Source organism: Erpetoichthys calabaricus, chromosome 18, assembly GCF_900747795.2.
Source record: "Erpetoichthys calabaricus chromosome 18, fErpCal1.3, whole genome shotgun sequence".
NCBI classification, from domain to species: domain Eukaryota; kingdom Metazoa; phylum Chordata; class Cladistia; order Polypteriformes; family Polypteridae; genus Erpetoichthys; species Erpetoichthys calabaricus.
The window spans coordinates 17214448-17240866 of NC_041411.2; the positions used below are offsets into that span (position 1 = coordinate 17214448).

The 26419-nt window shown below is 42.6% G+C and overlaps 1 protein-coding gene across 2 annotated transcripts in view; it reads right to left on the reverse strand.

Annotated features, from left to right (window-relative positions):
- The window catches only part of grk3 (G protein-coupled receptor kinase 3), a 36047-nt gene extending 9801 nt beyond the window's left edge, over nt 1-26246 (reverse strand). Inside the window, exons 1-12 of one of the 2 annotated variants that reach the window (XM_051921249.1) lie at nt 25225-26246; nt 16415-16491; nt 8771-8844; nt 4853-4954; nt 4696-4770; nt 2410-2471; nt 2125-2176; nt 1389-1480; nt 1159-1258; nt 866-944; nt 468-598; nt 277-371 (exon numbers count right to left, since the gene is read on the reverse strand). In XM_051921249.1, the coding sequence (XP_051777209.1) occupies nt 277-371; nt 468-598; nt 866-944; nt 1159-1258; nt 1389-1480; nt 2125-2176; nt 2410-2471; nt 4696-4770; nt 4853-4954; nt 8771-8844; nt 16415-16491; nt 25225-25337 (1052 nt within the window). In that variant the 5' untranslated portion in view covers nt 25338-26246. The remainder of the gene's footprint in view (nt 1-276; nt 372-467; nt 599-865; nt 945-1158; nt 1259-1388; nt 1481-2124; nt 2177-2409; nt 2472-4695; nt 4771-4852; nt 4955-8770; nt 8845-16414; nt 16492-25224) is intronic. The other variant, XM_028824753.2, reaches the window with a different exon arrangement.
- Between the last annotated feature and the right edge of the window lie 173 nt (nt 26247-26419).

Genomic DNA, 26419 nt, shown 5'->3' on the forward strand with positions numbered 1-26419 from the left:
TGGCAGCTAGTCAAGGATGTTTTGAGTAATGACTATTAGATGCATGAGTTGCCCGAAAAAGGGGAACTGTACCCCCAAAATCTAACATTAAATTACTATTCATACTACCGTGTTTAACAAACAATAACAATTACTGGATGTTGGCTAAGCCTTTACTTCCTGCCTTATTAAATCATGGATGATCTGGTTTGCACATAAATGACGACTTTGGCTAGTTCTTTCACCCAAAGGCAACAGATTGTAGTTAACCACCAGAGCCGTAAACATCATACTCACACACTGGCATGTGGTTTCTTCTTTGAGAAATCACAGGCTAGGCCAAGGTCTGAGATCCGGACATGTCCGTGCTCATCCAAAAGGATATTTGCAGGCTGTAAGATAAGACAATCAGTGAAATGAAAGGAGATACTCACAAACAAAACTACAATCTGATCATTCAGAGACCAATTCAAACAGTAATCACATGCCTTGAGGTCTCTGTACACCACAAACCGATTGTGCATGTGTTCAAGTCCCAGGATGATCTCTGCTGCATAGAAGCGCATCTCCTTCTCAGAAAACACACCATGCTGAGAGAGATGGTAGTGCAGGTCTCCTCCTGGAAATCAACATAGACGTCAGAGTGACTACTAGCTCTCAGTAAAACATACTGAAGGAAGAAGGAGCCCACAGTGAAGGCATCAAGGGTGATAAATGGTCAGAGAAAAGAGAAATAGTCAGAGAGCTGCAAGGAAAAATCCCAAGCCAGGGAAGAGAGGTGAGACAACTGTGACCAGACGAGAAAGAAATAATTATAACACCTTGAAAGTGAAGACCGTGACCACAAATCTTTACACAGCAGATAACCCTAAAGTTATACACTCACCATTCATGAGGTCAAGGATGAAGCAGAGTTTGTCTGGAGTGTGAAAGGCATAGGTCATACACACAATGAAGGGACAGTCCTGCAGGGGGAGACATGATAGTGTGAAGCAGGTAATTTCTGGACAGCAGACTTGCGCTTCGGCATCTACACATTGTTTATTAATAAGATGGTCAGGTCATGAAAACAACAAGCAAGATGTCCCCATTACTGGAATCATAAGTAAGTAGGATTAAACCAGAGGTTCTATCAGTTTCATTAGCATTCAGGAAGGCCAAACAGCCGCTTGTACATACCCCTGTACTGACAAGAGACAGCATGATCCTCTCATTCAAAGCCAGTGTCTCTCCTTGCTTCATTTTTATTCTTTTTTTGTCCAGACACTTCATGGCATACCTACAAAGAAAGACGGGCATTTCAAATTCAGCAAGTGCAATATACAGATTTACTGAAATATGCAACAATCAACTGAAAATACACGACTGCAGAAAGAGCAAAGAGAACACAATTCCACAGGCAATCTTACATTTTTCCAGTGTCTGCCTTTCTGCAGCCGTAGACCTCCCCGAAGCCACCTCGGCCAATAATTCTGTGAACGCTGAAATCGTTCATTGTCAACTGGGAAGTGAAACAACACAGCATTAGCTCAGAGAATATACTTGCACAAAGACTAAGAAAGGAGATACCCACATGCCCACCAGTAGGTCAGCTTGGCAAAGACCAAACATATAAAAGTATACTGTAGCTGTACAAAAATAAATCAAACATTTTAGTATTAGGAGGTCGTACTAAACTGTCGTAAAGGAGTTGCATTTCTGAGTATGAGATCAGCTTGTCTTCTTTTATTACTAGGTGGCATGCAATTGTCCTTAAAAGAGTAGGGGGAACTGTACTATCCGAGTCCTAAACAGTTGCTTTTTGAGTTCCAGGATAAACTTATTACTAATTAGAATGAATGTTACCAGCTAGGTAGTATCCCATCACTGCTCCAGCAGGCCAATAAGATGGGGCAGACTGCTTATTATTTTCATTATAAACAGGAGTCATACTAACCAAGTCAAACTTTATCTTTCGTCTAAGAGCAAACACCAGACTTCACACATCCTCTTGACTCTCCAAACGAGGACAGAATGCCTGTTAACAATTACTGTTCTAAAACTGGCCTGACTAGCTCCTTCAGAGCTTTTTTTATTAATTACATAATACCAGAACTAGCAGTGGCACTCAAGATCTGCTCATTAAGGAAGAAACAAGCAACTTACATGTATGTTCAGCTCCACATTCTTCCACTGACAAAAACGAGTGAATTTATCACTGTACAGAAAAAGAGAAGAATCCAGCTCACAAGGGCCCTCCGTTCCTGAGGCACTTTTTAAGAATAGACTCTCTTTAGTTTTATGAGAAATTAGCACACTACAGTAATAAAATAGTCACCTGCTGTGATCACCTACCTAAGTACTAAACAGAACAATAGAATCTCAAACGCACAGTGCACTTCAGGCTATGCTGGAGCACAGAGCAGACATGTCATATGACTATAGGCATACCTTTCAATGAACTTTTGAAATATCTTGCCACGAAGACTGTCACAGATCTCCTCAATGTATGGCTAAAAAACAAAAGGGGTAAGCATGCATATGTGAACAAGGTGTTCATCTACAGTATTTGCTGTACGGATTGTTCATGGTCTCCTACCAGGTACAGTGAGGAAGAAAAAAAAGCCAGCTGTCAGTGCCAGGTTCCTGCGTGGTCAAGTATTGGTAAAGGTGTCCAGATACCCAACTGATCAGGTTCATTTGATGCAGTGGTTGCCGGTGTATATGAATGAACACAATTTCAGTGCCAGGTGTTATGCTAGGCAATGTTTAAGGAGCAAAACAGTAGGTACGCTTAAGTTCCTGAAAGAATTCACTGGGCAAGGCACTGGTGTATGGGATTGAGGGGCTTTATATTTGAGTTGAGGGACACAGAAGATACCAATAAATGGCAAAATGCTCCGACACTTGATAAATCCACATCTATTCCTAAACCTCTGCAGACACAGAGTCCCACTTGGTAATTGTACAGTGTCACTGCACTTACTGTAAAAATTCTAATTGGTGAACATTTTGCTTCTGTTATACTTGAGCTACAAATATTGGAAGATCACATCCCTGAAACATACTGCAACAAGAGACATGCCCAGTTATCTATACATCATTAATGTCAACAACTGCAACACCACAACTCCAAAAGGAACAGTGGCTTCAGTCCTGCCGACAGCATGGACACTACAAATGGACAGAGATATGGTTATGAAAACTGACATCTTCAGAACATTTCTACTGTGCCCCAGCTGACACTGAGCAAGTCTGGGGTCCACCCTTTACTAACCACCATATCTCATTTTGAAGTATGGCCTTTTCAGTGCACATGCTGTAGGACTTACAGCTTTCAAATTCCATGTAAACTGCTTTTTCCTTAAGTGAGTATGCACTTTTCATTAATATTTAAATTTTTCATTGAATTTATTAAAAGCAAGTAACATTCCATACAAACAAGTCAAACATGACAAAACTAAATTCAATTCAAACCCCACCCAAGAGAAAGAGAGGAAGGCCAACAGCCACAGTAAAACTTTAAGAGTAGAAAAAAGGGAAGAGAATCATTTTGCCCAAAATAAAAGCTTACTCTAAAATGTTGTTGATTAGATCCTGCCAGATTTTTAAAAAAGTTCTAAACAGATCCTCTATATGAAAATCTGATTTTTTTTTCCAATTTCAAACAGTATATAACATCAGTTACCCATCGATTTAAAACACAGTTAAAGTCTCTGGCCATTTTAAGTTTATGAGTGTTCACATTAGGAATGGAATTCAAATACGGTTTTGGATGAAGCCTCTATCATCCATATTGGGTGGGTAGATATTTATCAAAATTACTTTACAATTACATAAATTATCCATAACGGTAACATATCGCCCTTCAGAATCAGATACTACATCTGATACTACCAACAAAATTGTTCTATGTATTAAGATTCCCACAAGTCTACTTTTCTTTGTATAGCTGGAGTGGAATATTTGGCCAGTTCAATCTCTTTGCAACCGAAACTGATCCTTGCTTAATAAGTGCGACTCCTGTAAAAAAATACTATCTTGGCATTTAAACCGGTTTGGTGAGAGAATACTTTCTCTTTAATTCGTGATTGAGACCTTTGACATTCCAGCTCACAAAGTTCACCATTTGGTCATAGAGACATTGCTTCTGAGCTTTTGTTGACATTTTAGTCTCAAATTAAGGTAGTATATTATTACATAAGATAGCTTTCTTGCCAGGAGTTACTGCTATGTTATGTTGGCACTTACAATTGTGGGGGTAAAAAGGATAGATTAGAAACAGCTTGCTCTCTTTCTCTCCCATTCCAATTAGAAATATTTGCATTCCATAAATCCATCAGTTCACAATTGTGACAACACTACTCATGGTTAGATGCACACCACATCTCCTAAATTAACAGAAAGGATTAACAACAGAGCTTTGGGGACCCAAAAGGCTGTAAGATTTCATTTTCATTTTAACCATCTTCTTCTTCACTGAATTTACTATGTTAGATGGCTTGCTTCTACTCTTAGTTAGTAAAGTTAAGAAATATGCATGTTTCTGAAATGTTCCATGATATACAGTATGTTTCCCTTTATATACAAAGCTTGATTATAACACCAGGGCTACAAACAAAATCCAAGTCTCTCAAGGAATATAAAGTATCTGAAAACAGCAGCCAGAAATGCAATGGTCAATTTGTCAAAGCATGACCTTCATAGTGCCAGTTTCACAAAGACCTCTGGGCTCACCTGAAAGAGGCTTGGTGGTACTTGTTTCTTGGCAAGGTTGGTCTGCACATGGTCTACAGCCTTCTTGGAAAAAGGCTGCAAGAACAGAAGTAAATGTGTTTCATTGACGTCAACAAAAAGGCTCTACAGGAATGAGAAAGTAGTATACACTACTCACATGAGAGCAAGACAGCAGCTCCTTCATGATGTATTTATCATAAATCTGACGACTTCTGCAGAGACGCTCCTCCTCAGAGTCCAGTTTCTCATATTCCTTAATCTACAAAACAGAAACACAACAGAACTGCAGTAAAGTGGACTAGGCTGCAATATAACAAAGTACAAAGACAGCAGCAACTGTGAGCAGCGCTAATAGCGGGTACTGACCACAGGTCATCTGTGGCAGAGCATTGACCTGACCGAAATAAAGTTCTCCTCAGACCTATGGTGCTAAGGTATTAGTGTCTTGTGCTTTTTCTAGAAGATCACAAAGCTGCTTGAGTCACACTTAGCAGAAGGCCATGCAACCACTTGGATGACACTTCACCAAGCTGACATTTAAAATTTTCAGTTTCACATCATGAAAAGGTGACAGCCCATCCATTCTCAGAATCAAACTGATGCAAGCCTGTAGGAAGGAAAACTTCTTACACCTGGTGCTTTGAGTGCCAGGTGCACGGACTCATGCCTGGCAATTTGAGAGGAATTCCACTGGGAGTTTGGTGCTTGAACCGTGTCACAAGCTTCTGTAAGCCACAGTGGGTTGTGTTGCCAAGGTGACCTCAAAGCCACATTGTAAAAGTAAATATTGACCCAGTAACATTTTACTTGAGAGCCATTTATCTCAAAGAAAATGCAATCCATAACATTTAAAATGTTACAAAAGATCAATTTATTACTTTAATAAAGTCTTCCATTTTCTGCCCAATGTCTTACACTTCTAAATTCTATCACCTAGTACTTAAATCTATAGTTTACACCTTATTCAAAGGAACTCTTGCTCTAAATATATAGTCTTGTGAAAATGTTAGGCCACCCTCTTTCAATTCAATGATTTTACATATCACAATATAACTATCAACCAGCTAGTCATCACCAGGTCCAAAAACCTTCAGGCGAAACACCATACCGAACATACAGAAAGGGACAACTTTCACAAGTCATGTGTGAAAAAATACATAGACCCCTTTATTCAGTAGCTTGCAGAATCACCTTTTGCATTAATAACCTGAAGTAAGTGTTCTTCATAAGTGTTCATTGCCCCCTTGGGTCATACTGAAGTAAGTCCGGCCCAATCATCCTTATATTGCTACTGCAGTTCATTAATTTTTAAGGCATTGCTCCCCACACAGCATCTCGAGGAAGCTAAGGTCTAAGAATTGACTTTACCATTCCAAACCTTTGATTATTTTCTTTTTCTGCCAATAAACTGTATATTTGCTGAAGTGGTCGAGATTACTGACCTGTTGAAAGATTTAATTACAGTCATGTTCTTGCTGTAATACAGATGGCTTCACATTGTGCTCTAGAATACTCAAGTATAAAGAGTAGTTCATGTTGGATTCAATGATTGTGAGTTGTCCCGGTCTTGGGCTGAAGCAAAATCCCACGCTATCTCTGAGGCTGCTTGATGGTTGGTACATCCTTGTGGTGATGCACCATGGTATGAGTGCACCACATATTGCCTTCTGGTAATCATCCAAACAAGTCAACTTTGGTCTCATCCATCCATTAAAATATTATTTTGGCAGTGTTAAGGTTAATTCAGATCCAATTTTGCAAATCCATGCAATTCTTCCATGTAGTGCTGGGCGGTATGACCAAAATTCTATATCACGGTATTTTTCAAAATTATACCGGTTTCACGGTATTCGACAGTATTTTTTTCCCATGCATGAGTGGATGTTAACCACATTTTCCACTGCAATTACTGCAGTAGACTGGCTAAGAATAACCTATTCCACTGTCATGAGAATTGCACATTGTACAAGAAAACATTATAATGTGCACACAAGTATTAGTACAGGTTTGCATTGCCCCATAAAGTGATAATTTTCAAGGAGGTGGCACTAATGAAGAGAAGGAATCACATTGCATGACAGTTGTAGTCAAAATATAGAACCTTTTCATTGAACAAATTTTGCAAACAGCTTAAACTATAATTTTGACAACATATTTTCAACCATCCAAAGAGGCATTTAGACAGTAAAATATCCAGAGGTGCTTGTCAAAAGTTGTATTGCACTTAACATGTCTTAGAAAAGGAATAAATAGTAAATATTTTTTGTAAACCAACTACACTTTCTGTTAATGTTAACAATCTCTGTCCACTGACACGTTAGTTATATGGATTGTAATGGCGTTGGTTATCTCGATCCACCGCTTGCTTTTTTTGTTGTAGGCAGTACCTCTATCAAACGCGTCTACAAGTGACGTCCGACTCAAATGTCCTCTAGCTTTTTCAGATTTACCTGAGGATGTGGAGGGTGCCTATCTTAGTTCCATACATTAATGGTACTCCAAAGCATGTTTGCGGCTACGGTGGTGCAGCAAATTGCTCGTGATTCCGCCTCTGATGACAACTTTAGCTCAACGGCATTTGCAGCAAATAGTTGTTTGGTTTTAAAAGGTCGGATGTGGACCAAAGTATCTCCAGACAACAGACACGGCTCCTTTTTTCGACAGAAGTTCTTCTGTATCATCATGTACTTTATCATCTGCTACAGCTTCAGTTTCTGAATGTTCTCTGTCCATTTTCACCGTAAAATACCTCCACTAACACATGTACTCCGTTGCATGTGTGTTTAGCAGTGTAGCAGTGAAAAAGGTCCCCCCTTAAACAGTTTCCTGCTGCGCCACGTTCCAAACATTGCTTAGGCTATTTAAACCAGTACTGCGGTATAAGAACAATCCATATCGTAACAGAAAAAAAAAAACAGTTTTCGGTATGAAACAGTATACCTCCCAGCACTACTTCCATGTTCTCTATGCTGAGAATGGGCTTTCTCCCAGCTACCTTTCCATAAAAGCTATACTTATATTCAGGGTTTGTTTGATGACAGTCAAGAAGTGTAACATTGACACTGCTGACAGAAGCTACAAGATCCACTATAGTTGCAGATTTTGCACTCTTTCCATCATTTGTTCTGATCTTTGGATGAACTGCTGAGATGCACATTTATGGGAAGACATTCTTGAACCTTCTAAATGTGTAAATAGTCTTTCTCACTGTAGAATTCGGGACTTCAGCTTGGAAATACCCTTATAATGGTTCCCAGATTGAAGAGTAGCGGCAATTGTTTTTCTAAGGTAACTGCGGGTGCCTACTGTGTTAACACCTTCCAAGGACAAACCTGGCTGCTCCAGATTAAACTGACAAAGTTTTTGCTTTTATATTGATGCATTTCCAGTCCACAGCTTATCAAGGGCCCTTGATAGCAGCAGCACCTACCATCTTCAAATATTGCACCCACTTAATTAACCAGGAATCAGTAACTGTGTGGCTTATCTGTTCTTGAAAAAATAATGAGAAAGACAAATCTGCTATATTTTGTTTGTCAATAGGGGGTAAGTTTAATGAATTTTAGGACTGGTGGAGGACTAGATGAACTGTCACATGCAAAAATTACAGAACTGAACGAGGCAGTACCCCCTTTTTTTTTTTTTTTTTTAATAAGACTCTATGTATACACCCACATCTGTAGTATGCCAAAAATGAAACTATAAAACACAGTCCCGCCTACTCGTGGCCCTAATTTAAGCCTGTGGCATGTGCTAGTGCCCACGGATGACCTCAATTTTAACCTCTATTCTAGGACTGTGATTAATTTCTCTATTACATTTTTGTCTGCCACTGCCCCTGTGTTAATCCTCTATATAACGGCTCTGCCACTAGTACTTGTAATCACCACCACCTTTGATTTAATTTTCAATTTTAAGCCTCGGCCTATTCCTCTTTATGACTTAAGCCTCTGTGAAACATGTCTGCTTACAAGTGGCCCCATCTGTACAGATACTCTGAAGAGTCAAATCCTATGCATGTGGATGAAACATGGGGTTAAACAGGCTCAGTTACTCCTCTGAACATTTGTCTTACCTCCTCATAGAATTTCAGTTGGGGGACAGCCTCATCAATCTCATTCATACAAAAATCTTTGAAGAGCAGGAAACCTACAAGACACAAGGCAGATTGTTAGAAACAAACCGAGCAACAAACATGGCTGAATCACAGATCATCTCTCCCCTTCACTGCCATCTGGCTCACACACATTCGCTAAGGGACCTAAAGACAGTGAAACGAACAGTGCTATATAAAGCAAAGTCAATAGACACCAGACAGGCAGCCTCACAACAGGTTCCCTGCAGTCCAAGATAGCATTGATTACTCTCTTCTGCAAGTGTCTAGCAATCTGGCCAATATCAAACCATTGTGCAGAAGAAATGTGTGAAGCATGGAGGGATGCGGGCTGGTGCAGGGCACTACATTGGCTGAGCAAAAGAACACATGTAAACATGAGCAATTGCTTTGAAGACACACGGAGAAATGTTGTGGGTGTAAGCTGGTGGTTGCCAAGAAATGCACACACATATACACTTATTACAATCATAAGACTACATAGAAACACTGCAAATATTTTTTCAAAAATGTATTAAAAAGTGGTCTTTAACAAAGAACAACCCATCACCTCCCAGTTTCCTTGTAGGATTTCCAGGAAGAGTTTGTCCCCACTAAAGAGAAAGGCATGGTGGCAAATTAACATTCCCATAAATTGGTGTTCTCACATATACAGTATGTCGACACAAAAGGCAAATCATCATCACACACACACAGATCATCGACTCACGCATGCTATTAGCACAAGTGCACACACAAAGCCGCCTTTAATTAGAGGAACGTCACAACTGAGGAATTCCAGTGCAGCGGGGAAATGCTGGCTCCATGGGGACAATCACTTTGCTCCTCCATGTGTGACAAAGGCATGAAGTGAAAAGCAAAGCGAGAGCCTCCTGAAGGCAGCACCCGCTCCAGTGCAATCCAGCCCATGGCTTCCTTCATGCCATTCATTACATTTCCTTCCTTCCTCTCAGGCTGCACGCATCACTGCAGCTTGAGGCAGTGAGGAAGCCAACAGTTACAGCGGCCTGGTGTCAGTCTGGGCCGCCAGGCCAGATAAGCCACGAGGAGGTCACCGAGGTATTCATAGCCAGCACCATTTGAAGATGACAGTACAGCAGAGTACCCAACATTACTGTAAGGTTCACCAAGTGCTCAGTGGTCTTCCACTTACATACATACATGCATTTCTGGTTCTGGATCTCTATTAGTGTGTCTGTCTTGCCCCATCTCTCACTCTCGCGCGCGCGCGTGCACACACACACACACACTCACAGACACTCGAGTAACTGTAATGCGGCTAATATTTGTTTAGGAGCAATTCGCGTGACAACAACGCAAATAATTTTGTTTAAACTGGGCATCCGTTGTTCAGTCTGCTGGCAGCCTAGAGCTTTCTCGTCACAAATGAAAAAGCCTGTGTTTCCCAAGCATCCGACGCCATCCATAACCTGCCCCCTTTAAACTCAGCAGACACCCTTTAGCTAACTTGATATCAAGCAAGGTATTGCATGTTACACCCGAAATAGGGAGAGTTAACAATTATTGGCCCTTTCAAAATCAAGCTTGGTCAACTTGAGTACAAATCTTAAACCATGCCCATGTGATAAAAAGCTGAGATCAAGTTAAAATCTTCTCTGAACCACTCAAAACGAAGCAAAAACAAAAACAGCCAGTAGATTATGCCACTAAAAATGGTACATTGATCCATGCTAAGTAAAGGCAACACTGCACAGTCATGCCAGTAGGAGCGAAAAAGGGCACCAAGTGTTAATTGGTTCTCTTGAGAAAGTAAACAATTAAAGTTTTGAAGGCAGACGACAGCTCTTAAAATAGTTTCCCTCATGTTAGACTCTAACAAGATTACTATGCTTAGATGTGTCACTGATCAGTTTATCAGTACTGCGGCCTGCTCACCCAGTCACGCACAGCTCCAGCTCGCCTGCTCCAGAACCTAACACAGGCCGCCACACCAGATAGGGAAGCAGGGCACAGTTTTATGGACTCCTAATCTGCCAGTTCAAATAATATGAAAGGCAGTGTCACCTCAGTCAACTCAACAAATGCCCATTCTGGAAAAAGCAATGCCCACCAGTCAGTTCTGCAAAAGAAATATAGCCTAAGGCTGTTGGGAGGAGAGGTGGGGTGCAGAAACATACGACTAGGCACATGAGAAAGGGGCCAGCCTGTTGAAGAAAAATCTGTCGAAAACAAACCAGTGCCAGTAAGCCCAGAGAGCAACTGGTCAGTCTAAAGCTTGTGCTGCAAACACAGGGGGCGGCTCAGACTCTGCTGCCGCAGATGAGGGGATGAATCACCAGCATACACTATTTTTAGAAACCCTAAAAACTGACTTTTTATTCAAACTTCCCTTCAGAAAAAGAAAAAAAAATCCTCTCAGCAGCCATCATTTACACGACAAACTAAACCACACAGCACCTGCCCTGGCATATAATGGTATGGGGCATAAGCGCAAAGTCGGCTCATCTGAAATTAGTGCTTGTGCTTGGATGGCACTGGGAGGGTCATGCTAATCTCATCACAGTGATAAGACTCAACAGATTATCTCCCTCCGACAGCTGACAATTACAGCAGTCAGGATTAGGTTAAAACCAATTTATGCATCTGGGCAATGCCAATGAAGGTACAAAAGGATATTCCTGCAAATATCTCCGAAACAGGGTTGCAGGGCCAACTGCTGTCCCATTTCCATTTCTTAAGTAGCTCTGTTCACCTCTCACTCAACATCCCCACTTGCACAGCAAAACCCGTCCTTTTCAGAGGATCTCATTTTAAAATTCTTTTTCTCATTCGACGTTAAACAGGCCCCAGTGAAAGCTAATTCTGGATTCCATGTACCTTCATGCACCACCAAGATGGCCTTGATCGTCGTCCTGTTATTGCTACTCACAAACTAATGAAAGAGGAGTATGGAAATCAGTGTGCTCTGCAACTCTTGCCATACTAGGAGAGAAAATATATTAGACTGGCATCTAACAGGGCACTAACTGAGGAATTAACACCATGCCAATGTGACACCTGGCACAAAGAACATTCACATCAGTGTGAAAACAGGCCATCTGCTATATCCAGCACTCATCTCAACAGAAAGACTTCAGTCTGCCTCTTATGTCATTACTCCTGAAACCAGGAAGGCACAAAGAACGGGGAAGTGATTTGGGAAGTCCCAACAAAGACTAAGCAAAGACATTCAGGATGAAGTAAGTAAAAGAACCAGGCAGATAAAAAGGCTAAAAAGTGCCTGGCAACTTGAGCGAACAGAGCCAGATGACAAAGGAACCAAGGTGACTATTTGGGTCAGAAGCAAAACAGCTCAAAGTGGCAGATGAACTGGGGGAAGCAAATTCCAAGGAGGAATCATGACAGGTAAGCAGGCTTTGGAAGAGTGAAACAAATCCATATAAATTTAAAGAGTTAAACCAGAACAGGACCAAAAGAAAGGCAAGTCTGCTCCAGGATCAAGAGACTGGACACTGGTCAAAAGAGCTTGAGCAAAGAGAATAGAGGGGCAGGTTAAGATAGGACTAAGGAGTTATATGCAACCAGACTGCAAAAGAAGCAAAGAACAGGACAAGACCAAATATGTAAGAAGAAACACCAGGACTGGAGCCCATGGAAACGGACAAAGCCAAACGAATGGATGGGAGCAGACAGTACTAGGAATTACATGACAGGCTGACATACTTGGTACAATGACTTAGCACAGTCAGAAAAGGCTCACTACCTGTGAGAAATAATGAAAACTAAAGACATTCAAAAGCAATTTTCAAAGGTCACACGCATGATCAGACCCAAACTTAATAGCCAACCTTCTTTTTTCTTTTTTACTGCTAAGTGTCTAAGGGTGAACGTTCCCCAATGGCAAACAGATAAAAACTAACAGAGAGCTGCTGCTTCTTATTTAAATAGTTTCTTTGTATGAAACAAGTAAAATTGGCAGCAGGTGCCCTTCACATTACACGGCATCTGCCATCCACAAATAAAATCAGTGTGAAACTAAAATAAAAAGAGACAAGTACACCTTCACTTTCACTCAAAAAAGATTATATCCAGATAATCTCCAAATCCTCAACTGTGCTCAGTTACCAAAGAAAGCCGTTAACCAGCATGACCAAAAGATCATCTGTGAGCCATCTAGTAAATCCCTGATCCTATGCAGTCATCCTGGACAATTATGGGACTTGTGACTTGGGGGTGGGGCATCACTGAGCCAGGCCAGTATCTGCTGAGATAGCCACAGAGTAACAACAGGATGCCAACAACCCAAATACCCAAAAGACTTCTGGGCCAACTAAGTAACCAACACAAAATGCGAGTCAAATGGCGTACTAATGATACTCAATTCCATCAAGGAATGATTGATTTTATAATGACCACTAAAAGTTGTCTGGAAAGATCTAAAGAAAAGTAGATGCAGACAATGGAAGGGTATGTCCATGCCATCTTAGTTTTGTGAGAACGTTTTATCATGTCCATCAACCAGCAATTCAGCAAAAGAAAAAAGAACTACCCCACCCCCAAAGCCGGTGCTATTTTGCACTGTGAATCTGAAGCAACATCACCACACGGAAGCAGAGAAAGGGAAGCCCCACCTACGCAAACCATCATATTCCAAACAGGGGAGGCAATAGCAACAGCATGTTGTTTACCCCTTTAATCCACAACAGACGGACCAAAAGGCGGCCAACTCTTACCCTTCAAATATGGGAATACGGTTTTACTATTGAGTCTTCTGCAACAATTTTAAAAGCCAGAGACTCCCAGTAAATGGGAACAAAATATTCCTGAGTGCTACTGGTGACTTTTGTATTTTGCTAGCCAGAGTCAGGTGGGCACTCAACTACCCTGACTTCTGCTGTTTTACTGCTAGTGGGTCATTTTTCTGTGAATTTTCTATGATTATCTCAGGCTCTTCCATTCATTTCTTCTTCACGCTTACTGCAAAGTCCCCACACACTATTGGAGTCGTCTTTCTATTCAGTTTCAGCTACATTACACAATACACGAAAACCGAGAAATACAGGCCCCCAGCCTACCCACCCTACTCCTCCGACTAGGAGACCTCAAAAGTATACTGAGCTGACAGAGAAAAAACAAGCTCCACCAGATAGCGCAACCACAAAGAAAAGGAAGTACTCGGTAAAATTGAGGAAGCCCTGAGAAAGATAATGGCAGTTTTAATGTATAGGTCATAGGACTTAAATCATCCCATAAGGGTGCAAAAATTAATGAGGGGTGGGTATAGATAACATACTGTAATCTTAACCGTAATGTATATGACCACACACTGCCTCTCACTGTACAGGCGCAGAGGGCACTTAAACTAAGGGAACTTTACTGCTGAATAATTTGCCAGCACGTGTTCAGGAAGGAAGTGGCCGCAAAGCAGTGGGGCATGCTGGGTAATGCAATACACAAATCTGCTGAGATCTGAAACAAGCTTCCTCTGCGCAATCCAGAAACCTCAGACGCTGAGCCACAGCTATCATGAAAGTCCAGTTACCACAGATCCTGATCCCACATCAACCTACAGTTTATAAACCAAACTCTAGGATCCACTTTCATCCTTAAGTCCAGGCTCTGCCGAATATTTTAACACATGTTCACGAAGGAAGTGGCTACAAAGCAGTAGGGCATGATGGGTAATATAAGAAACAAATCTGCTGAGATCTGAAACCCGCTAACTTCATGTAACCCAGTGACCACAGATCCTAAACAACAGCTAACTTGAAAGTCCAGTAACCACAGACCCTGATGCACCATGAACCTGCAGTTCAGAAACCAAACACTTGGATCCACCTTCATTCTGCAGTAGTATGGGATCAATACTATAATTTTGAATGTGGTACCACTATTAGCTTTTGCTCCTCAGTATAGATGCTAACATGATTCTGAAGCCAACAACTTATAGCTACTTCCTCTCTCTGCTCCCAGCGACTTTATCCCCCCAGCCTGGACGCATGCATGCTGCCAAGCTCCCCTGCGAGTTTCAAGAACACATACCAGGCCAGATCCACAGCAAGTTTCTCGAGCACAGGTATAATTAATTGCTTCCAAGAATTGGGGTCTGTCTGGGGGTCACACTTGGAGTTTCAAGCACACCAATATATAAATACTGCTTCGGGTAGAGGGGATGTTAAGTTGTGATAGATGGCGCAAAGTGCCGGGATACAAACATTAACTTCCGGAACTGAAATTAGCATAAAGCTGGTATAGTACCATTTTAAAATTTGGTAGTTTGGCACTTTGTTTAGTACGGATATACCGCACAACACAACCCTGTAGTCCAGTCACAACGGACTCTTGACCCACCATTGCCTTGTAAGTACAGTCAACTCAATCCCTGCCACTATCACTTTGTAGTCTTGTCACTCAAGGCCAGTATCCACCATCACCCTGTAGCCGTCATGTCAGACCCTGATCCAGCATCACCCTGTAGCTCAGTTTCCTCATGCACTTTTCCACCACAGCCTTATAATCTAGTCATTAGAGACCTTTAGACACAGCCACAGAGCAGAGCAGTCTTTCAAGTCTTATAGTGGGTCCTCTTCTTTATAATTTGCCTACTTCAAATCTTTGACAGGAAAATAGGTGTGTACAATTAGCATTACATGCACATGTAGTACCACTGGAGACAGCTGCATAGTAGCCACTCCTGCTCTGTAATCCCAAACCTCAAAAAACACCCAGTCACCTAACACCCACCCGAACCCCACCACACCCTGAAAGGACAATGTATCTTTGCATTTGCCTCCATGGAGACAGGAGATACAACACAAAAGCCGTACAAATGCTCTGCCCCTTTGGTATAAGATGAGTTTAAGGAAAAATTAGCATCCAACCCTGAGAAGGGCTCACTGGATTCCCCAGTCAGATTTTGCTATGCTCAACCTGTAGATGGAGCTGGCTGCTTCATGTGCCCTCACTGTGAAGCCTCTTTGAGCACGTGGCTCCTCAGCAGCCGGAGCTGTGAGAAACACCTCTGCAGAGAGGCGCCTGGGCCATCACATGATCTCCACTTGCTGCAGCTCTGCCTGCAGTGCTAACTTGCTAGTGGAGGCTCCAGTCTAATCTTCCAGGAATAGTTCCAGTAGGCCGGCAGAGCATTCCTAACCATTTTTATCTGAAAACACTTCAAAAGGCAGCATCTTTAAATTGACAGAGACTCTCAGTCAGGTTGAATCAGGGTGAGTGAAAAAGGTCTCCCAGAAATAGGAGTATAATCCTGTTCAAGAGACCTACTTTGGATGGTAGGGCAGGGATTGATCCAAAAGCATTCATCAGACAAACAATTTGATGGAGTTCACCACCTGACCCACAGGTGCTGTCACCTATCAAATCCATATTGGACACACAGATTTCATTCAGTCTCTGGCTGTCAAATATCTAGGTTGTCACCCTGACCATTTAAAGGATCTGCTAAGTGATTATTTCTATAAAAACTTTTGCACAAAGGAAAGAGAAAATGTCATTTTAAACTGCCAAAATCCTCCACTCAAATGACCTATTACGGCCTAATGACCCCATGTCCTCAAAATATTCCAGGAATACGCAGGTAGCTTCATTGTCCCACAAATTTTACCCCATATCAAATGGGCCACATACCGATTTTCTGGTTGAAGATTTTGTCAAAGGTCAGCTCGTCTCTTTCCTGTAGATATTTTTGCATTACACTGCGGATGCTGCAAAGACAAATAAAGAGGAGTTAGAAGAGGGTAAAGGTGGAGAGAAAATAAAAATCACCTGAACTCTAGGTATGCCCAGAAACAGACATCAAGAATGGACCCCCAGAACACACCCCAAATATAACGAAACTGAGACAAGGTCACAAGGTAAAGAAGCTTAAACACGTGAGAGAGAGGGAGAAACAGACACACAGAGGATGCAGAACCCCCTAAGTTGCCCCAGGGCAAGTGTGGTACTGCTGCTCTCTCATAATACCAGGTTGACTGCTGTGCCACATGTCACACTGCCGTTGGCTCGGTGCTGGGATGCTCGTTTTCTTCTATCCTTTTTTGTTTTATTTTAGAGCAGATAAATAATTCAGCACTAAGATCCACCCTGCAGTGATCACTTCAGCTAACCTAGTGTCACCTTTGTGGCTCCAACAGGATCAGCTCCTTTATCATAAAGTGCCAGAAGGTCCAGCCTGGCTTGTTTCTGTATTTCATGCAAAGATACTGCAAAACCCGCAAAGGAGCCCCCAAACCCTACATCACTATAAAGTTGGTTTAAAAATGAATCTATGAAAGCTATCCTTTCTCAGTGAGTGGTCTGCCCATCCCAAGCTTTGAAAGCTCTCATCATGCACAGGCAGGAAACCAACAAATGACAGTTAGCGGTGGGTGACCACATCATCATTCAGTAGCAAAAATCTCACTGAAAAGCAAATTACAGAACCATACAAATGGAAGGGTGTGACAGTAGTGGATTAAATTGCCCAATGATTTCTTTTTTGTTGATATCAATTGATAATCACTTTCAGTGGTGCGAGGCTCAAGGCTCTCTAAGTAAGAAGGTACCCAGGTCAATAGACATTTAATTTTACTTGAGTGGCATTAACAATGGCATTAAGTAAGACCATTTCCTCTTAGACAGCATACCAGTAACACCTGTACACCTGTCTTAGGTTTCCACCTCAAGTGCAACAGCATCTTTGGGGGTAGCTACTTTGAAGCCCTTCACCACCTGAGTAAGGTTTTCAATAACAGACCATGGATCTGCTATCCCAACCACTTCTACCAAAAGACAGTTGAGCACCTGCATCCCCAAAATGTCACAGGTGAAACAAAAAGTGGACTGGGGATAGAAGTGGCGTGGGGCAGGCTTTCTGTAAACAGTTCAGAGATTAGCACCTGATCCTCTGGATATGCAACCTCCTGAGGCATCTGCAAAGATGAGGTCCCCCAAGAGGTTGTTCTTAATCATGCTCTGGGGACCCTGCTGAGCACAATGACTGCTCAACACTGTTTCAATTAACAAAGCTCTCAGGACTTGGGGGCCCCTGCTGCTCTCACTAACAGCTGTTTACTGCTCGAAATTTCCACTGCCATCTCTTTGACACATTAGCACAAAGAAATACAAAACGCTGGCTGTTGAGATCCCTTACTAGCACTTGGACTTCCCCCCTGAAGTAGGTCAAATACTGTGACCGTTCCTCAAGTTGCAACATACAGCAGATCATGCCCAGTCTCACCCAACAGCATTGATAATCCACCAAGTCCATCCATTATCCTTCCATTAGAGTAGCTGTCTTCCCATCGCACTAAACTCCATTAGGTCAATTCAACCATTCCACAAAGCAGGTGGGAACCCATTTCCATCTAACCAGATCTCATTCCAGAGTACATCATGACAATTCCCTACAATGTTGAGGAAATTAGCATGAACTATTACTTTATATACCACCTTTCACACTGAATACAGTATCAGCAGGATTTACACGTGCAGTTTGATAATAAACCTCCTTAAATATTTCTAAAAATGGAGTACTGGAAGTGACTAAGTGATATACTGTTTCTCTTCTCGGTACTCAAATGTGGCACTTGGTGCCACGGCCCACCTGCCAAGTTGTTTTGCCTGCCTAAGGTAAAGTCATCCCTGATGGAGGATCGCAGGAATCGTGGGATAGAGGGGTCCTTTCATTGGATTGGCTGGCCTAGCACTGTTTCAGCTGTGAAATGGCCAATAGGGGGAGGTAGCTTGATGCCGAAGTCTCCAGGACTCTGACCAAATCCAAATCATATTATGTGATATCATCTACTGTTAAATTCTGCTCCGTACTTGTAAAATTTTTATTTTTATACTGTATTGAGGATTTGTTCTGTTCTGTGTATTGTATTGTATTGACCCCCTTCTTTTTGGCACCCACTGCACGCCCAATCTACCTGGAAAGGGGTCTCTCTTTGAACTGCCTTTACTGAGGTTTCTTCCATTTTTTCCCTACAAGGGTTTTTTGTGAGTTTTTCTTTGTCTTCTTAGAGAGTCAAGACTGGGGGGGGCTGTCAAGAGGCAGGGCCTGTTAAAGCCCATTGCGGCACTTCTTGTGTGATTTTGGGCTATACAAAAATAAATTGTATTGTATTGTATGAAGACTGAAGCAGAAAGCTTGTACTTTAATGCTTTAAAAAACAGACCACACTGCCTCCTAATACAGTGGTTGACACACCACTCTACCCGTTTAGTTTCACCTTAAAACAGGTGGTGCTCCTTCCCAGTCTGGCTGCTTTGTGTTACAGCCTGTCAAGATGGGTACAGTTCTGTAACGTCCCAATCTTCAATGGTATACCAACATTTCAGGAGAATATGCCCATCACATTGCCCTCCATAACATAATTGCTTTTTCCATATCACAGAGCTACAAGCATGAACAGCTGATTTTTGTGATACACCTCAAGATTCTTACCACTGCACACCCACATCATTTCTCCTGCCTCTCCCCATTAACTCACAACAGAGCAAATGTCTCGAGATCAGTAGACAATTGAAAACATACCAGCACATTTTCAATGGTCAAACTGGAAAAGGTTACTCGAGCACTTGAATTTCATGAGGCTCAGTGTATACATCTAAGAATGCATTACCATCTGCAGACAAGAGAACTGACACCACTGTCATTGACTAGTACTGTACCCTCATAATGTAAACAACGGAAAGCCTAGTGAGGGCTCAACAATGCTGACACTTGATATTAAAACGACACTGGCAGGGTCACTGCATCACCACACCTGGAAAAGCAGGTGAAAGTCAGTCATTTCAAAAGGTGCTATGTGGCAATGCATCACTGCTGCCTCGGGCATAACAGGTGGCACCTGTAAGCACATGAACACAATTTGCTGAACTGCTGCAATGTCAGCAGAACATGAACAAACTGAAAATATCAGCCTCCTTCCCCACCCTCATAACCCCAATGGTCACCACTTACATCCAAACAATCTAAATATGCCATAAAAAGTAGAAATGAACAGAAAAAAAAAACTTCAAAGCAATTTTATGACATGCTATCTGAGGGCATTGATGCATACAGTGTATGACTGTCAACTAGTAATTGGGAAATCAGGGAGGTGAGTGGCACTGGCAGGGTGTGAATACCACCGGGTCTGCTGAGCCGTATGTACAAAAGCAGAGGAGAGCCTGGGCCCAGTCCCTTGAAGGGGTCCCAAGGCCCAATGGCCCCCTCGTTACATTCGTGCTAAAATCTCACACTAGTGGCACTGCCTAACAAGCCTCCAAGCTAGAATTTGACACGCCAGCTTGAAATGTGCAGTCCCTGCCCCTCACCTGGACAACCGCTAGGCAGCAAACTGCATGGATTTAATGTTGCATTTGAGGATCCCACTGATCTACTGGAATCTGGCCTTTTATACAGACATAGCTCACAGATACCACCTTCTGTATCTACAGGCAGACAAGGAAGGGAGATTCACATCTCCATCTCAAATAAGCTCACTATCTCTCCATCTGATATGCAAATGACTGGGCTCTAACAAGCTCTGTTTAACCCCTTACTGGTGCAAGATGAATGGAAACAACTGGCAAGATCCATTATAACATTTCAAGGCTATCTAGCTTGTGTTCTGTGGGATGTATTTTTCCACTTTAACTCTTTAAGAACACAGGTGAAACGGAAAGTCAAAAATCCTACAAGAATTATTTACACATGAGAGCAATCAATACTAAAGTGAAGGAGGACAGTACGTATTTAAACAAATAACACAAAGTTAATAAGTGTCATTAAGGGAGGGAGAGGCAGAATTTAAAAGGTTCTGGATGGCCCTGCAGCTGTTATGGCTGCACTGAGGTGAAGGAAGGGACCAGCTATGAACTATAATGGCGCACTCTCACAGGCATAATAAAAGATTGATTGATTGATTGAATGAATGAAAGGGTAGAATTGAATTACTCACACCTAGCTTAGGTTGTGGGGACTGAAGTAGGTGCCTTTTCTACTTGTTGAGAAGATTACGCACAAATGTGTATTTTGTGTTCATATAATTTATATATATTTACATTTACATATGCAGATAATCAGATGGACACAGAAACAGTCATCATTTATATATAGTTAGATTAAGTTGGGAGCATGTACTGACATAGTAATTAAAGAGATTTAGTAAATGCCCATGCACAGCCCTGAACTGAATTAAAAGAGTTCAAGAATGGATGCACGTTGCTGCTGAGCCTGCTATAAACAAAAAAAAGTGCCACGTGTTTGATGTCACAGAAACTGCAGTAAAAAGTGACTTGTGTGTTCTCTTTTCTAATGTTGCTTTGATACATTCCATGGTCAAAACAGTGTTCCTATATTTCTGCCAGCTTGCTTCATGCCAATCCCAGCAACTGGGCACACATATCAGGAACCAAACTATGATGAGGAACCAGTCCATCACAGGTAACACTCATTTAAACATTCATACTCACACATGTTGGACCAAGAGACCTCAATCAAACTAACATGCATGGCTATGTCATTGGGGTCAGAAATGGAGTACGAAGACAACCTTGGCACAACATGCAGAGACTGGGCTTTGGAGACAGGCCACAGTACCAAACATTACACTATAATAACTCCTACTATTATGAGATACATTTCCTTCTAATTTTTTTTTTTTTTAAACAGCATCTGTTTATCCATATGATTTACTCCATTTGTAACTTTAGATTAGATGGAAAGATTTTATTTGTCCCCTTGGTGGTAGCGTGTTGTACCGCGTTAACCATTATGGATGCAATGAGAAACCAAGCAAAATGACACCTTTAACTGGCTAACTGAACAAATTATAATATGTAAACTGCCTGAAGAGGGGGCCTGAGCTGGCTCAAAAGCTTGCATATTGTAATCTGTTCAATTAGCCAATAAAAGGGGTCACTTTGCTTGGCTTCTCATTTGTACCCAAGGAGAAGATAAAACTTTACAGAAGTTCAAAACACGAACACAGTATATATAAATATTATAATAAACAAACAACCCCTCAAACACACATAAGCACCTCTGGCTTGGATAATGAAGAGCACACACACAAATATAACACGGAAATATGTATATATGGCTACAGATCTGCATCTTTCTGTCACTCTAGATATAAAGAGAGATTCTCAGTATGGTTATCACATTATCACTTGTGTAAAGCAACACACACATAAGCTAAAATGTTAAGCTTGGAATCAATGGGCTGAAGGTTTGCAATATTCCCACGGGTAGCCCGTCTCTTTGAAGACTGTAAGAATCGAGGTCCCACTAAAATAATTTTTGCTGTACTGCTCATCATGAAACGAACGATATATTACATTAAAGATGGACTGAATGTGCCTTTAACAGTGAAAGCTGAGGAGTGATTTTTAATGAATTAATTACTTGAAGCCGAGAGAGAGAGAGAAAACGGAAAATAAAAGTGTGTTACCTGAAAACCAGTGAAGAGTTGCTACTGGCAGAACTGTAGATGTAAGACAGCACAAGAAAGATAAAGCAATAGTTACGTGCAAATAAACAAAATGGCCAGCACCCAGAAATAAACATAACCTTGGGTTTGCAGAGCCCAGGGTAGTCAAACAAGGATAAGAAGGCCCTCAGAGAAGGGCCTTTCAAAGGCAGCTAATGTTTTGTTCTTTATGACTTTTGGACTACTTGTAATAGCATAATTTAATATGGTACTCAGAGAACCAATATTAAAGGAACTTTAATAAAAATGCACTAACACACAATCTGCTTGTGTGTGCATGCAATATTTTACATATTATATATACACACATACATACATATACACATACACTGTGTACACATATGCTAAAAATACAAAACACATTCAGTTACATACATTACACAGTAACACGGTGGTTTGTATTGCCTCACGGTTCCCAAGAGTCTTGGGTTCAAATCCCAAATCCACTCATTGTTAGTGTGGAGTCTGCACATTCCCCAAATGCTTGCGGGAGCCATTCTCCAGGCAATCCAGTATTCCTCCTGCTTTCCCAAAGACCTGAAGGTTAGTTTAAATGGAAACTGTAAACTGGCCCCAGTGTGAGTGAGTGGGTGTGTTGGCGTGTATCCAGTGACTGACTGGTGACCCGTCCAGGGTTGGTTCCTACTCAATGCCCAGCATTCCCGGGATACACTCTTGCCTTTTGTGACTCAATGGATTAGATGGATTAAGAGGGGTTTGAGAATGTTATATTTATATTATTTACATAAAAGCATTTGATGTACATTTGCTTTATACTGTATTGCTATCAGGTATTTCACTGCATCCTCTTCATGTGCCTGACTAAATATTTATACTCTTTAAGGTCACTTGTATTAATTTTGCAATTTCTGCAAAGTACATTTTTATTATTTTTCTATTTATTGATTAATTGTATTTTGCCCTTTGAATCTGCATCTTCTCTGCTGCTGCATTCACCTAAATTTCCTCCTGACATTAATAAAGTTTATCTAATCCTATACACATACACACAGATTTTTGTGCATTTGACAACTCAAAAAGCCACAAAGGTACAATGCCATATTTGTATTTTTGTAGATGGATTTAATGTTAACTCGTTTCTTCTCCAGGTTGCAAATGCATGCTGACATATCCCATCTGATGAGCCTGCATAATTCAGTTTAAGGGTAACAGGGAGCTGGAACCTATCCCGACAACATTAAGCAGATGGCGTGCACAGGCGCACACACACACACACACACAATCATTTACTCATCATGACATGCTGACAGAGCCCCTACACTATTTATAAAGTTTATGAATACATATACATTCACACTCACATCCATATATGGCATAGAAGAATAACCATGCTTCTAAAAAACTAGATATAAATGCAAATAATGTTGATTACTTTAATAAACGGAACCAATAAAATCAAATAAAATACTTAGCCAAAGAGCTTTGTACATGCATACACATAGATTAAAAATATATACATGTAAGCACACAAACCATGTAAATGAATTATGAAATTATATTAAGTGACACAAAGAGAAATTCAGTTGACTTTCTGTACACAAAAAACATAAATAAACGCACATTGTAGAGAGAGGTGCACACGCTACATAAATATATAACCCTCTTGTAAATTACACATGCGCACACAAACATTAAATGAATCTGGTAATGAACGAGTTCCCTCATGCACTCCCACAGAGGGCCACAAAGCAAAGCAGCCACTCAGATCAAGCGCTGGTACACTTGTGGGGCTAACCCTCCTTGTGATGCACTTGCAGCTCCCAAATACGAGGGTGTTCACAAGTGCCCACCTGCTCTCTGCATCCCCGTGTCTATACGATTCTGGCAGGCCACTGATAAGATAAAGCTCAATTAGCCACACACCTCACGGCCAGCAGGCAGCCAGCTGGCCATATAACACACCTGCGCAGGTCCAGGCTTCTCCTGCTGGTTAAAATTAATGTACTGCTTTAAACTACCCCCCGACCTGACCACCACTCTCCCCCCAAATAGGCACTCTGTACTCAAAGCAAAAGACATCTCCATTTACGAGGTTTCCCACACACACTAACTAACCTGCTTCTGGCACCAACAGCCCCCAAACTCCCCTATTGTGATGATAAATGATAGTTAAAAAGAGATGGCAGCCAGAGCAGTAAATCAGCAGTGCTGCAGTGTGCTCTACACTACACTGGTCACAGACTTGCAGGCCGCCTGCATTCGAACCAGAAACCTGATTTGTACAGAGAATTGATTTTTCTTTTTTTTTTAAATCCAACATGGCTACCGATGCTCAGCTTCTACAGAGCTGCTTTGGGTTTTCCTTCTCCTTATGTTTGCCTTGGTGGATCCACTGTTGTCTAAATATTGCAACACTGGCAGCACCCAAGATAAACATATGCTTAAAGTTCTGCATTTTCTGTGAAACAGAATCATGAATGTAAAAGCTGTTGTAGCAGTCAGGCGGTGAAGCCCTTCAGAGAACCCCCTACCCCAAATAACAATGCCATGTTATTCTGGCCTTCCATTGCACAATCGAGCACAGCAAGCTTTGCACCCACACCCAGTCAACCCCAGCCTGGTGCATGACCCAACCAGTCTGCACTGTTGCTATGTCGACAGGCCACAATGCCCACCATGACCAAAACCAGTCTCTAAGGGCAGGTTTCTCAAGCACATTGGCATCAAAGAAGAGTACCAGGGCATGCACAATGGACAGCACGGCGCCCCCTACTGGTGGCACTCAAGAGCAACAGCGATGACCACATGGTTCAAGTGGATGGTGTACCAACTCGACCCTTCTAGATGTTGGCCATCAGTTAGACCATTACAACCCGATCAGGCACACATATAAAAAAATAATATGACGCCTAGAGAAAACAGACAGTGGCAAATCAACCACCAAGCAGCCATGATGGCACACCTGAGTCGCCGACTCCAGTCCAGCCCACCCCACGTACCCAGCGGCAGTCTCACCTGGGCTCCGGCAGGAAGATCTTCTTGCTTGCCCGGGCCGCAGGGGTCGATTTGCTCTTCTCCATCGCCATCAGGTAGCTGACATCGGCCAGCACCGCCTCCAGGTCCGCCATTTTTCCCGACGTAGAGGCAACCCAGTAAAACCAGTAAGCAGTAGCAGCGGCGTATGGTGCCGTTCACAGCAGGGGTTCAGGGTTCGGGTGTCCACTCAGAGAGTTGCGGCGTAGTCCAAGGAACGTGGCCAGAAAAGTGAAAGCAAAGCCGGCAGGCAGGCGAGCTAGCGAGCGGCCTCCCTCACGCGGGAGTGGGCTCACCGTCCCCGGCTGCGCGCTTTCCGGCCCGCATGGACACCGTTGCCTCGAAGGGGGTTAACGAACGAGAGACCGAGTCAGAGAGAGGGAGCTCGCTGCCCGGAGCTCAGCGAGCCCGGGTCTCAGAGCCGCGCGGCCGGCTGCTACTCCATTTTCCACCTCGCGCCGTGCCGCGCTGTTGCTGCTCGGCTCTTTCCTTTTTTTCTTCCTTTCTTTGCCCTTTTTGTGAGTGCGCGGCGTTTTGTCTTGTGTTTTTTTTCCTTCTGCGCTTTCCTTTCGCTTCGAGCTAGGCTCCGACCCACACACGGAGTCTGCAGACCCGCCTCCCCAGCGAGCTCTAAGGTTTCCCTCCGCGGCTTCTGTCGCGGCTCCTCATTCTTTCCTTCGAAATGCAATTCGAGGAACGAACGCCTCTTCCGCGGGATGAGGCGCCTCGACGTTACGCGAGGGATGGGAAAGGAGTTTTTTTGGGGGGGTGGGTGCGCCGACAGGCCGTTACGATATCTCCCCCTTCTTGGCTCCAGCAGTCCAGGCTCCGGCTCCAGAGAGCGCAACCAGTGATTGATGATCCGCCGCCGTTTTGCCCAGTTTCCCCCTGAAATGGAGCTTCACTGACAGCCCGGCGCTCGCGTTGCTGTGCGGAGCTGATCTCGGAGCGCAGGCTGAGCCACTTCCTCCCTGTCGGGGAGTCGCGGTCGCAAAACACGGAGCGGAGTGTAACGGCGGAACGGAGTAGGGGGCAGGGTGCTGCTCGAAAACAGAAAAAAAGAACCGAACGTGGCGGAGGGGCGGGAGTGTTTTGGGGGGGGGGGGGGGGGCTGGATATGCTTCTCAGAGAAGATTAAACTTGGGGTAGGTTTGTGCCAAGGGTAGGGGAAGAGCCT